This window comes from Epinephelus lanceolatus, chromosome 10 (genome assembly GCF_041903045.1).
Source record: "Epinephelus lanceolatus isolate andai-2023 chromosome 10, ASM4190304v1, whole genome shotgun sequence".
Taxonomy (NCBI): domain Eukaryota; kingdom Metazoa; phylum Chordata; class Actinopteri; order Perciformes; family Serranidae; genus Epinephelus; species Epinephelus lanceolatus.
Window position 1 is genome coordinate 34,111,370 of NC_135743.1, and position 14,154 is coordinate 34,125,523.

The following is a 14,154-nucleotide window of genomic DNA, read 5'->3' on the forward strand; positions in this document are numbered from 1 at the left end:
ATGTTTATACAAAATGTTGTGTCAATGCACCTGGTAGATATCAAGAAATCTCTGGTTAGGTGGAAACTTTGACCTAATGGTGGCAACTACATGAAAAGTCAGGGGATCACCTAAATGAATAGAATCTAGCCTCTGAGGACCATGAATGTGTTTAGAGCAGTTCATGGCAATCCATCTCATAGTTGTGGAGCCGTTTCACTCAGAACCAAAAATGTCAACGCTAAGTCAGGGAATCACCGAAGTCCATGGGACATCTGAATGTCTGTATAAAGATGTCACAGCAGGACATCCAACAGCACTGAGATATTTTAGTCTGAACCAAATCACAGTCTGACATTGCCATCCCTAGCATCACACCACTAATGTGTAAAAAGTACTTTGACTTTCTGTGAGAGCTACTTGACCGACCAGCTCACATCATGATACATTTTAGAAGGTGAAGAGTGTTTAACTATACATTTTCGCAAGGGTTCTCCCTACCACGCATGTTACATAAACACCATCAATCCCTGGCACACACAAATAAACCCACAACTAGACAAAAAAATCACCTAGCTCCACAAGCTGTAATTACACTCAAGTGGAGGATGCACTGCTGTACCCTGGGGCTGAAGTGCCTCTATAATAAGCTTTTATCAAGAGCCAACTCAAGAACACTGTCCCACATATCAACCAGCAGTGCTCTCTGGCAGATGGAAAAGAAGAAAGGCAGAGGTGAGACTTTCAAAAATACAACAGTTTAATCTGTTTTTGTTGGGAATGGTAAAAAAAAATACAAAGTTTAGGCATGGACAAAAATACAATGTACACATACAGGCTTTGAAACCACTATGATACATGTTGATTTAATTATACATAAGAAGTAAAAATTATACAACAAGATGTTATCATCTACTCTATGAAAAACTATTCTGACAATGTTATTCTCTTCCACTTTTGCATTTACTGGATGGGTGTTAACATTAAGAAATTTGGCAACAACCTGTTTCAACATGAATCTGTTTGGAGATGTTGACACATTTCCTTCTGTGGTAATCTCCATTCTCATACTTACTGGAAAACTGTGCAGGAATTTACCTTAACAAATACAAACATGTTCACAAAAGTTCCTCTCTCAGCTTTTTCAGCGTCCTCTTGAATTCTCCAAGAGTGAAGTCTTCACCTCCTGGCATCCGATCTTTGGCCTCACAGTCTCAGGTACGCCACCTGAGAACAACAAGCAAAAAGTTTAGGAGAGGTACAAATCTATGCGGACAACTGTGACACATGAGAATAAATTAAAAACAGATTAACTTTCAGAAAACTCCACTTTGTACTGTACAATGAGGAATTTTGTTCCCCAAAGCACAGATGTACTGGATCTCTACGGTCTGCTGATCAGCACAGAAACACATTATCTGCAATTACCGCCTTCAAACAACAAAAACACCACAGGTGGTAGAGATTTAATCAACTTCAAAAACACACATGCAGATAAACAAAGCGCAGAAAACAAATCAGCTCTGCTCTGCCTTCCCTCCCTCCCTGCCTCTCCCTCTCTCCATCTGCTATTCCTGGGTGTTTGCCTACTGCAGACAATGGTTGCGCTCCACTGAGGGCTCTATATTGGGATGATGGATGAGGGCATTTGCCTCACTCAAGGCCCTGTCTACTCCGTCCCCAAGCCAATGTCTGCTCGCCACTCAACCGCATCAATGGTAATTCATACAAATGATAACAAACGGCAACTAGAGGTGAGCTGTGAGGCCCAGAAAAAATAAAACAAAGTGTGATGAAGAACCTGCCTTTATTTTTATTTCCTCTTAATATGTTTACTGTATGCACCAGACCCCAAGGCAAATTCCTTGTAAGTGAAAACTTGGCAACAAACCATATCTGGATTCTGAACCAGAGCAACAGAAGTCTACGTACAGGACAGAAGCTGGCCTGTGATTGAAGGGTTGCTACGCTGAAGTTGGAGAAAGGTTGTACAGTGCCCCATTTGACAAGTTGAGCAAGGCACAAAAACCACAACTCCTTCCATTGAGCTGTACAGTGACTGACATTAGAGCCAAGGCTGCACCGGGCAGCCCTAAAGTGAAATGAAACTTGAGTGGATTGATGGTGAAACACTGAATGAGGTCTTGCTTTAAGCCTTTGAAAAGTTTATTTCAGAGCTAATGTATTTCTCTGTAACATATATTCATGGCAAAATAAGCAACAAGCAAATTTAAATTTCTGATTAAAAAAGCATGCTTATTTGCATTTCATTTAGGGGGCACTATGATGCTCTTCATAATTTTCTGCTATATACATACAGTACAGGCCAAAAGTTTGGACACACCTTCTCATTCAATGCGTTTTCTTTATTTTCATGACTATTTACATTGTAGATTCTCACTGAAGGCATCAAAACTATGAATGAACACATGTGGAGTTATGTACTTAACAAAAAAAGGTGAAATAACTGAAAACATGGTTTATATTCTAGTTTCTTCAAAATAGCCACCCTTTGCTCTGATTACTGCTTTGCACACTCTTGGCATTCTCTCCATGAGCTTCAAGAGGTAGTCACCTGAAATGGTTTTCCAACAGTCTTGAAGGAGTTCCCAGAGGTGTTTAGCACTTGTTGGCCCCTTTGCCTTCACTCTGCGGTCCAGCTCACCCCAAACCATCTCAATTGGGTTCAGGTCCGGTGACTGTGGAGGCCAGGTCATTTGCCGCAGCACTCCATCACTCTCCTTCTTGGTCAAATAGCCCTTACACAGCCTGGAGGTGTGTTTGGGGTCATTGTCCTGTTGAAAAATAAATGATCGTCCAACTAAATGCAAACCGGATGGGATGGCATGTCGCTGCAGGATGCTGTGGTAGCCATGCTGGTTCAGTGTGCCTTCAATTTTGAATAAATCCCCAACAGTGTCACCAGCAAAACACCCCCACACCATCACACCTCCTCCTCCATGCTTCACAGTGGGAACCAGGCATGTGGAATCCATCCGTTCACCTTTTCTGCGTCTCACAAAGACACAGCGGTTGGAACCAAAGATCTCAAATTTGGACTCATCAGACCAAAGCACAGATTTCCACTAGTCTAATGTCCATTCCTTGTGTTTATTGGCCCAAACAAATCTCTTCTGCTTGTTGCCTCTCCTTAGCAGTGGTTTCCTAGCAGCTATTTGACCATGAAGGCCTGATTCGCGCAGTCTCCTCTTAACAGTTGTTCTAGAGATGGGTCTGCTGCTAGAACTCTGTCTGGTTTTCATCTGGTCTCTGATCTGAGCTGCTGTTAACTTGCGATTTCTGAGGCTGGTGACTCGGATGAACTTATCCTCAGAAGCAGAGGTGACTCTTGGTCTTCCTTTCCTGGGTCGGTCCTCATGTGAGCCAGTTTCGTTGTAGCGCTTGATGGTTTTTGCAACTCCACTTGGGGACACATTTAAAGTTTTTGCAATTTTCCGGACTGACTGACCTTCATTTCTTAAAGTAATGATGGCCACTCGTTTTTCTTTAGTTAGCTGATTGGTTCTTGCCATAATATGAATTTTAACAGTTGTCCAATAGGGCTGTCGGCTGTGTATTAACCTGACTTCTGCACAACACAACTGATGGTCCCAACCCCATTGATAAAGCAAGAAATTCCACTAATTAACCCTGATAAGGCACACCTGTGAAGTGGAAACCATTTCAGGTGACTACCTCTTGAAGCTCATCGAGAGAATGCCAAGAGTGTGCAAAGCAGTAATCAGAGCAAAGGGTGGCCATTTTGAAGAAACTAGAATATAAATCATGTTTTCAGTTATTTCACCTTTTTTTGTTAAGTACATAACTCCACATGTGTTCATTCATAGTTTTGATGCCTTCAGTGAGAATCTACAATGTAAATAGTCATGAAAATAAAGAAAACGCATTGAATGAGAAGGTGTGTCCAAACTTTTGGCCTGTACTGTATACTGTATATAATGTTACAGTGGAGGATGTTCATATTAAACATGGCCAAAATTTCAAATAATGAGATAAACATATGTAAAAGTGATCCACGTGAGCAAAAACCTCAGACTGTTCTGTATATGCTGTTACAGTTTTTTCTGCTTTCTCAACAAGCTGATGACAGCTCGTGACTGACTTCTTTATATGGTCATTTGCTCCAGACACGTCACTGCAAGTGTTTACTTTACATACATGCTACATGTAGCTACATGCTAACATCAGGGAGACATGTCATCTTGGTTGCCGATGTTAATTTCTATCTGATATCGGATCATATTCCTGTTTAAAACATGTTATTTTTTATAATAGGAAGTGCCACTATACTTGGGGGCCACTGTCAAACAAGAGGAGCTGCTCTGTATGTAGATATAAAAGCTTATAGTAAGGTAACAAAAACACAACGATTCTTATTTAAGGTGATTATAAACTACTTAAAACATCAATATAAATATTATATACTGTACCATTTCTGCCAATAGATGCCCCTAAATTCTACATGCTACACCTTTAAAAGTTTATTACACAAAAACTCAGCTCCTCTGAGACTGTGTAGGTGTGGTTTGATCAGATTTGATTGACACAACTGTCATCGCATTTTGATTATAACTCTCATTTGAGCACAGAAACGCATGCCATCACCTTTTTGCAACTAAGCATAACCCACCCCTGACCAGGACAAAAACAAATACATAAAGATAAATGAAATATTTCAGCCCCCGGCAACGGCCCGGGTATAAGTCCAGCCCGGGCCCTTTTCTGCATGTCATCCCCTCTGTCTGCCCTGCCTTAACTGTCTGTCTGTGTCACTATCTAACAAAAGCAGAAAATGTCTAAAAATAATCTTTAAGAATACATAAATAAAGATAAATACAGTAAAGAAATCTACCATTATAAATATTGAGTTATTGGTTGATTTCTGATTAAAATAAATACTTCTCAGGGTCTTTAAAGCTGCTATAATCTATATGTTTATGTTAAGCAAGTGGTGGTTCCTCTATGGCACTGAACCTCAAGTATAACCACAACATAAAATGTAATGTTCAAGAGACATACAAGCTGACTGAGAGCCTGACTGAGAAGACGAATCACAAGCACAGGTATCCAAAGACTCACTACTTTCCGCTTGCTCCTGATGAGTACATTTAAAGGGTCTCCATGGGGGAATTCAAAGTGTATGAGTTGTCTGGACACGGTATTCAGCATAGAAGTAACTGAGCTGGTGGCTAGCAGCTAATGGTGCTAACTCCATAAACAGTGCTAAACAGCGGCAACAGTGCTGACAGTGCTAACAGTGTTAAGCAGGGTGGGCGCTACATTTCCGTGATGACGCCGCCCCCATATCAGTGTTAACCACCATTTGAGTGCAGTGCAAAGCGTTGTTGATGAGTGAGCTGATGGGATACGCACATGCACAAACATGCATGTGCAGCTGGACCCCAACAAATCACAGAGGTACTGTGAGTTTATTCCCTGCTCAGTGCACCATTACTCTACTGTATCTTAACAAAGCCAATAGTGGTTTGCTGCTATATTAATGCTCTGAATGTCACCTACAGAACCTTTAACTGTTTTAGGAATCAACTGTTTATATAATGATGCCACACAAAAGGGGTTCTCAGGTAGCTTATATTTAACAGCGGTAAAATTACATGAAGGTCTTTAAACTGGTGGGGATGCTGACAGCAGGTCTTCCCAGAACACTTGATGATAATGTGCTTACGGGTGTAACACTTCTTTGATCTCATTGAAATTCCTTTGAGCACAGCGAAATAAAAACATCACTGCAAAGCCTTTAGAATAATACATCTACCTGTAGCAAGAGATAATCTTTGGTTTTATTTTCCATTTCTATACAACAGCTCTTCAGTTGAAGAAGGGACTTTACACAACCGGAGGTTAATGGGTGAGTATTAAAAGGGTCTGAGACAATGACAAGAGAAGAGAAGACGTGAGGAAGTCTTTCCAACAAACACACACTCTTTGATGCGTGGTGCCAGGGACTGTTATCATAACACTTAAAACTTGGCGAGCGGCACGGTAAATGTTTCTTCACACGTCAAGAGACAGACAGAAGGTGTGGAAAACCAGAACGTGACGGAGGAAACGAGTTGGTGCTGTTGATAGACAGAGTAATACAATACACTGAAAGCACAGTCTTGCAGTTCAAGCAGATAAAGAGGTAAACAAGGATATATTCCTGGCATTATGGACAAAGCCACTGACCCATATCATTTCACTTACCTCTGTTATTTCTATTATCATCCTTAGGAGTGTCTCCACACCACTCTAAGGACATGGACAAATTTAAACAAAAGAACCACAACTGGTTCTGAATCTGGTACACATGGACTGATTACTGCCTTTTGAGACTTCAACACTCTCTGTTAATGCTACATAGTATTTCAAGCAGTGAGTGAATGTAGCTGTCATCAACTTATTACTAGGCTGAATGGTACTTGTTGAGTGCACACATTATTAATGAGCAGCATTCTCAAACAACATATTCCAATGTGGTTAGTAAGGACAGGAGTAAGGGATAAAAAAAAGGACAACTGATTGTAATAAAATAGCTCCCTGACATTTTTTTAGCTGCACCCACAGGCCAGACAGGCTCATTTCAGCCCTGAGCATTATCTTATTAAAATATATATTCCCATATTTGTGTTTAGGAGGAAAATAACAATCACCACTCACCAATAAGTGTTCTGATCTTCAGCAACTTAATGGTCACAAAAATAAGCAAGTTTTCCTGAAATGGCTGGCAAAACGCTATTTGATTCCACATATTCACGTGTCTTCTGTAAAAACAGGAAGCTAGGAACAAAAATTTTGTGGATATTGGTTGGTGTTACATTAGCCAATCTCACGTCACAAGCAAACATAGCGGCAGCTGCTGGATGTGCCAACAATTCTAACAGCTGCAAGGTCTAACAGTGTCAATGAAGCGTTACCTTGCAGGGGGGCCGGAGGTTGGCATTACACTTCCTGCCACCGTGGGTCAGGATGGCGGTATCAGTCAGGACAGATGAATAAGTGGCAACGCTCTTCTGCCCACGCATGGCCCAGGTAGTGCTCAGTTCAGAGTGGCGGTGATTAACAAGTAAATGAGATGGCAAATAGTTGTTTGCTGCTATATTAGTGGTCAAAGTCTCATTTTCAGAACCTTTAACCTTGGGTTGAAAGGGAAAGGGAAAAGATTGTGGGAGTTGGCACAACCAAAAACACAGACACGACCCACAACTGCTATCTAGCTCGTAGGCTCTTGTGCCCTAGTCGCTAACTGGCAGAATTTATAGTCACGGGGGAGTGACAAGTGGGGGAGCAAGTATTTTATTGGATGCAAAATTGGGAAATGGTATGGATACCTCCTAGCCCCCTACTTCTGGCCCCGTTGCTCGGTCTCACCCATGTACGAACTCAGTCTTCATTTTGATCTCAGCTAGATAACTGTACATTTTCATGACTGCACCTTGCACGGCTGTGACGTTATTAAATTGAGAAAATCTGTCCACAGAAAGACAGACAGATAGACAGACAGACAGACATTAACAACTGGTAAATTACTCGAAATTGCCTCTGTTGTAGTTCCCACTACAATAGGTGCTACCACAATCACATTTTGCCATGATCTCTCAGACCTTTGAACAAACGTGACAGCAACCTTAGGTTCAGGGCATCATACACAACCCATACAGTATAAATCCATCATTCACTAAACATCTAAATCAACAAACTGCGACATTTCTGTCATTAGAGGCAAACAACACTGACTTACCATTACAACATCTTTTTTAATTAACGAACCTATCAGCCTAAATTATGCTGTAAAGCAGAGATATCCTGATGTAAACACTAACTAAGAACAGAATCACAAACCCCACGCTCTGTTGATTAATTCCCCCTCTCATCCATTGGTGCATGCGCAATGAATCGAGACGTGTGCGTCTTGGGGGAAGTAATTTATTTCGACAAAATGCAGCCGTTACTGGTGGAGAGCTGCGTCGAGTGCAGAAAGACTGAGGCGATGTATGATCGATATATCTCCTCAGTTCTTCATTGTAAAACGTTGGATCAGTTTTGGGTTCAGTTTCTGTCTAACTGATATGCTGTCTCTGTGGGAGTGAGGAGGAGAATAATGAGATGGGAGGGAGGAGGGAGGTGTTTTCTGTTCCCGGGCTAAAGAGTGACACTCGGAGCTTGAGCCACTTTACACCCCATTACATCGGCCGGCCCAGGGACAGGAAGCGGGGAACACAGCAGCCCACACAGTAGACACATATTAGGGCTAAAATTATAGAAGAAAAACACACATAGACACACACCCAATTCAAAACAGTTACTTTTTAGCTCTGATTTATTGCTGTTATAGATGGATTGGGCTGTTCGGGTTCGTACTCATATATTGTGCTGATAACAAAATGCGAGCGGTCAGTGAGATCCACCTTAAGTGTATGGATATGACACCATTTGGTTGCATATGTAATGTAGAACTGAGCATGCCTGGATGTAATTTGGGTTTCCTTATGAACATACTTTAACACCAAATTGGATGTCCTCTTTTCAGCCTGCAGGAGCTATTTATATGGCAGCTGTTAAAGCTGTAGTAGTCTTTTTAACAACCTTTTTCACGGCAGGCATTCTGCACAGGTGTAAATGATGAAATTTAATTAATTCCATTTAGGTGAGGCCGTTCCAGGGTGCTGGCACTGTGCATGCTGGCTCACTGTCGATGGCTCCGTTCTATTCAAGTGTCCCTGTAAGCCATGCTGACAGTGTGACAGCATGTGCCAGCATGCACAATACCAGGAGCCTGAAACTGAAGCAGCGAAATGGAATTCATTAAATTTTACCATTTACACCTGTGCTTTTCCTACTGTGACACGTCAAAATGTGTTTTGTGGGGAAGGCCTATTGTGCATGCTTGCTCAGTGGATTGGCCTGCTAGGCTGGCTAGGACACTTAAATGGAACAGATTCATTGTTAATGTTATAAGCTACCCCATTGCTTATCCTGCTATGAGTCAAATTGTCAGCAGTGAAAAAGGCTGTTGCCTATGTAGGAGTATGTATGAGCAGTCCAAAGTTCAGACAACACTTAAACCCAATTACAGGTCTCAACAGTAATGGTTGCAAGATTGCCATTGCCAACCATTTTCACAAATTAGCAACCAGTTCTTGGCCTTTGGCTGCCATCAAAAATAGTGTTTATTATTCGAAGACCAAGCTAAACCAAATTTCTTCATCTGTTTCCCCATTAATGTGACAGATGCAAAAGTTCAGAGGGCTCTCTAACACATCTTTTCTGGCTTTGTCCTCAATTACACAATTATTGGTGCAAAATATTTCAGTGGATCTCCAGGGTATGAGGAAGAGATATCCCCCCTGACCGAAAACTGGCACTCTCTGGATGCTCAGGGTCTGTTTTGAACCACACATCTGAGGCGCTACTGACATTGATGCCTGGTATGGTAGCTGCCGAAAAGATGATTCTAACCAGTTGGGAATCACCAACACCCCTCTGCTTTGAGAAATGGCTCAACAAGATGATCATAGTCCTTCAAAAGAAGAGAATATGGTTCTACAACACTTAAACATCCAATTAAATTTGAGCATGTGATGTCCTTCATTGACTATTTCAAAGGTAATAATCATTAAGAATATATGTCCATCCTTACTTGTATTCTAGTAACATCTGACTATACACAAAAATAAATAAATAGGGATAATAGGTGAGTAACAGGTTGAGACTGCAAGAGCTGGCACACCCAACGACGGGCTGTTGAACACTGGCATTTGCAATCAATTCCGCCGACTGGAAGATTCTTGTAAAAGTAACAAAACCACATGGTATGTCATGAGAACTGAAGAACGCTTTCCAGCCTTACCTTGTCTGCTGGATCTCCAAATAAATAATGGATCTGATTCGGTGCCACGGACAAGCTAATATTACAGGATGGATCAGGCATGCAGGAGGTTAATAATGCTAGCTAGCCTGGACTCGGAGTTTGAGGAGCTAATTCAGTAAACAACTCAATGTTTGTTTGTTGTTGATGACATTATGTTGTTTTGGGATGACTGCTGGCAGATGTCAAATTTCAGAACAGCCTGCTGAGCTACTGTTAACCTGACAGTGCTGTCATCTCCTGCAGAGACAACATCACACCAACTCTGTTAAACAAATAGTCAGTTTGATTATTTCTCTCAATTTGGGTTGAAATAAATGTGCAGCAAAGCACAACATACCTTAAGTTTGCTCCTTAAGTATGACACTTAAGATTCAGTTTTCTTAGGTGAAATTACTGAAGGGTGTTGCACAGAATCTCTTAGAAGGTTTCCATAGTCAAGAAAAGATGTTAAGGCATTTACTGAACTGAAAGAGATTATAGCAATAATAAAATTCTACTGTTTCCATGGAGACCATTTTTTGCTTATACATTCACTTGTGATAGCCTTGGCTACCTCTCACAAGGTTGGCCTGATAGTAAAAAAAAAATAAAGAGGATAAGAAGACATGACAACCACATTGATCGGAGGAAGAAAAAAAATTCTATGGGAATTCAATAAAAGAAAGAAACTGAAAAGTAAATTGGATCTGAAAATAACAGAAAACATGAAGCACTGAATTTGGAAGGACATTCAGCAGACAGATGAGAGCCTTTGAAATCCAGTGAATGACGCGACACAGGATTGACTTGTGTACATAAAATACCTCGCCAATAACTGATTGGAAAGATCCTGTTACATAAAACCGCAGATCATTATTGTAAACAGGCTGGAAGAGCGCAGGTTTGGAAAGTCTAGTGATCCAACTCCAGGTGTTGAAACAAATAATGCAATTATAGTGCAAAATCAATTACTTATCATTAAGGGTGTCAATTGGGTTCTCCTGTTCGCAGAACACTCTTCTTGGGATGCCTTCAATTAACTTATTTACCCCCACAAACTCAGCCATGTTGTTGTTAAGATGCAGTCAGAGGTACCTTATGTTTTTTTCATTACTGTGGTTGCTAGGGTCCTCTGTGCAAGTAAATCCTTAAGTATAAGACCAAGATAAGGTGAAATACTTAGGAAACCTTAAGGAGAAGACTCAAGGTGCTTCATGCAACCAGCCTCTGATACTTCATAAAAGTGTTCTGTTTAATTCGGGATATGTCTAGTCCACCAAACAGCATTTAAATGATGTTAAATCTTAGCTATTAATGTTTGGGTATTGTTTGTCCTGTTAACTTACTATAGGCTAATTTAGAGTGACACTTAAGAGATTAACGTCCTAGTCTTAGTATGTTATATAGTTATGTTTTTCCATTATTATCATGGTATGTGTGCCTCTCCATTTCTGAGAAACCATTCAGGACTTTCGTATTTTATTTCATGTAAACATATGCAGATATTTGCCATATTTAACATGTTTTTTCCAGTAAGTTTATTTAAACGTACGTGACAATTCTTTATCAGTAATAGCAAATTGTTTGATATTTGATCCACATAAGGTGTGAACAAAATTATAAGTTGATCTCAACGACACTGTGGCTGAATCTCTGTTGCTCTCTGGGGATAGTGTACTTTAGCTTTTAATCATTCTTCATTGTCACATTCTCATTACTGAACTGATATATGACTGCATAGCATCTTGTTTAATACAACAGTATAAGGTGACTTTAAATGCCTCACCTAAATGAAATACAGTTGTTAATAATTACACCAGTACTTATTCAGCATGACGAAGCAAACTGTCTGCCATAAAAAAATCTCTACAAGTACATGGAGTTTAGTGATGTCATATAGCTCTCAGTGTAGCTCCACTTCAGCCTGAGCAGCGGTCTAATCAGCCAGAGTAAGTGAAAGCACCTGTGGTTGTGCTGGGCCTTTAACATCCCTTCATTCCCCCATCATTCATTTTCTCTTCTGAATAAGTGATTTTAAATTGTTAGATTACATTTTATAAATCTGGTCTCACAGTACGAATATCTCTAGAAATACTGTTGCACCCTTACAACAGTGAAGTTAGTGGGTAAAGTATTAGCATAGGCATTAAAAATATCGACCAAAATACAAACACAATGAAACATTTTTCTTTAAACGACGCAGAAGTGATTGTGAATTGTTACTGCTTTTCTCAAGGAGGCTTTTGCTCACTTGAGCCTTCAAAAGCCAACAGTAGGAGAGCCATAATCCTCAGTACCCACCCTCTCTGTTTTTTCTTTCTCTCTCACATCTCCATCTCCCCATCTCTATCAGATGCAACTCTTCAGATCATAATAAGCTTCCAGACCGCCATCTAACTGCTTTCAGTATTTTTCAAACAGTGTTTTAAACAGGGACTCTCGGACGCTCTCAGACCATCTCTGGTAACTCTAGATGGCCCTATGATCACATTACCTTCCTGTCCTTTGCCGCCTATAGCACAAGCTTCTACTATCAGGAAGTGTTCAAGTGTGTCAATTTATCACACTCTCCTTAATGCTGTAATTGCTTCCAGCACCAGACAGATAGTATGTCCTATGTCTGGGTCGCTCTATCTGTAGCCTTCTCCATTTCAGAAGAGCCTAATTCCTCCCCCCCACCACCACCTCTGTCATGTTGTTGCCTCAGAAAACAACAATACTGTTCATCATTGTAGCACAATGTGTAAGACAAACAAGACAAACACCTCTGACTTTACATTCATTTGTCATCCTTGGGGCTCAAGGTGTGAGAGTGAAACTATAGGGAGCATTTTATGGTGTGACACACATTACCTTTATAACAAGAGAGGAGCCTGCTGTAGGTGAGATCATTAGAATGGCAGTCTGGTGTAAATCAGCCCTCTATTCCAAATTCCACTTCTTCTCAGGCGACATACTGATGAGTTTCAGCTTTGATATTGTGTTATTTCGACAAGAAAGAGCACAGCAGGATAGAAAAATACAAATACTGTCTCTCTCTGAGTTCAGGCTGACATTAGATGAGTTCAGAAAGTCTGCTTCGAATCAACTGTTGTTGAGATTGGAGTTTACTTTGAAGTACAGCTAGAAAGATTACAAACACATTGCCTCTCTCAGGCCTGTTATAGCAGGCTTTAGCAGCATGGTGGCATGCTAAACTATGATCATGCTGTAGTATGCACATTGAAGTTACAGGTGCTGTGTGCAGCTGGCTGAAACATCAATACATCATTATCAAACCAATTGCAGAATCTTGGTTCACTGTGGGCTAATCCCCGGCCCCCTAAGTTACCGTTGCTGTGTTAAGCTTTCCAATCTTCCAGTACAGAGGTTTACAGTGATAAGGCTGGCAGATGTACCAATCAAAAGCTGCAGGATTTTTGAAATAAATTCAGATTTTAGACAGAGGTAGAAGAAGCTTTTTATTTCGAGCTGACAACCGCTGATTTGCCACTTGAAATGGCAACTCCTGGCAGATTTTAATAGCTGTGGCTGGCTAATTATGCTAATGTTGATTAAATTTTTAATTTTTCCAACAGATTTGTATTAAAATGAGAACCCAATAACACCCCCAACCCCCTGCAAGTGTGTTTGTGCTGTGAAATGGTGAAATGAGAGTCATCAGAGGCCCTATGATATGAGATGATATTATCACGATACAAAAGTCGCAATACATTATCACTGCTATGTTAAACATGTTGCAATATGGTGCGTATTGGGATAAAAAACATTGCAATTTATTGCCTTTTTTAATGGCCAATGATGTCTCCAACTTAAGAACCTTGTCAACATCTCTGTTATTTACTGAGGTAAAGGTTTGAGTCTGTTAATCTCACTTCAGTCATTTTTATTGCAGCAACATGTGTCTAGTGGACTGAAAAAAGCAGTTGATTATATCATTCTAGTAGGCTACCAAAAGTTTGCATTTGTAATATTCACTATTTATACAACACACAAACTGGTACTTGGCGTCCATGTCACGATACAATATTGCCACACAAAAATATTGCGATACTATCATTTTTTCCCCTCTTGTTTCTCACCTACTTGTTCTTTGTGGTTATAAATAGAACTTTTGGCACTAAACCTCAAACCTATCCTATCTCCATTGTAGCAAATCACAGACAGAAGGGAAATGACAGGGAAGAGAGACAGAGAGAAGGAGAGAGATGCAAACCAGTGTAAACAGCTGTTTCTACATGCCTGCTGAATTTGATTGATTATTGTGAATGTTCTGATTTTTAAATATAAATAAATAATACTTT

The 14,154-nt window shown here is 40.4% G+C and overlaps 1 protein-coding gene across 1 annotated transcript in view; it reads right to left on the reverse strand.

Annotated features, from left to right (window-relative positions):
- Positions 1-724: 724 nt before the first annotated feature.
- ube3d (ubiquitin protein ligase E3D) overlaps positions 725-14,154 on the reverse strand; it is a 35,994-nt gene continuing 22,564 nt past the window's right edge. The window contains exon 10 of the mRNA XM_033640229.2: positions 725-1,206. Within this exon, the coding sequence (XP_033496120.1) occupies positions 1,186-1,206 (21 nt within the window). The 3' untranslated portion in view covers positions 725-1,185. The remainder of the gene's footprint in view (positions 1,207-14,154) is intronic.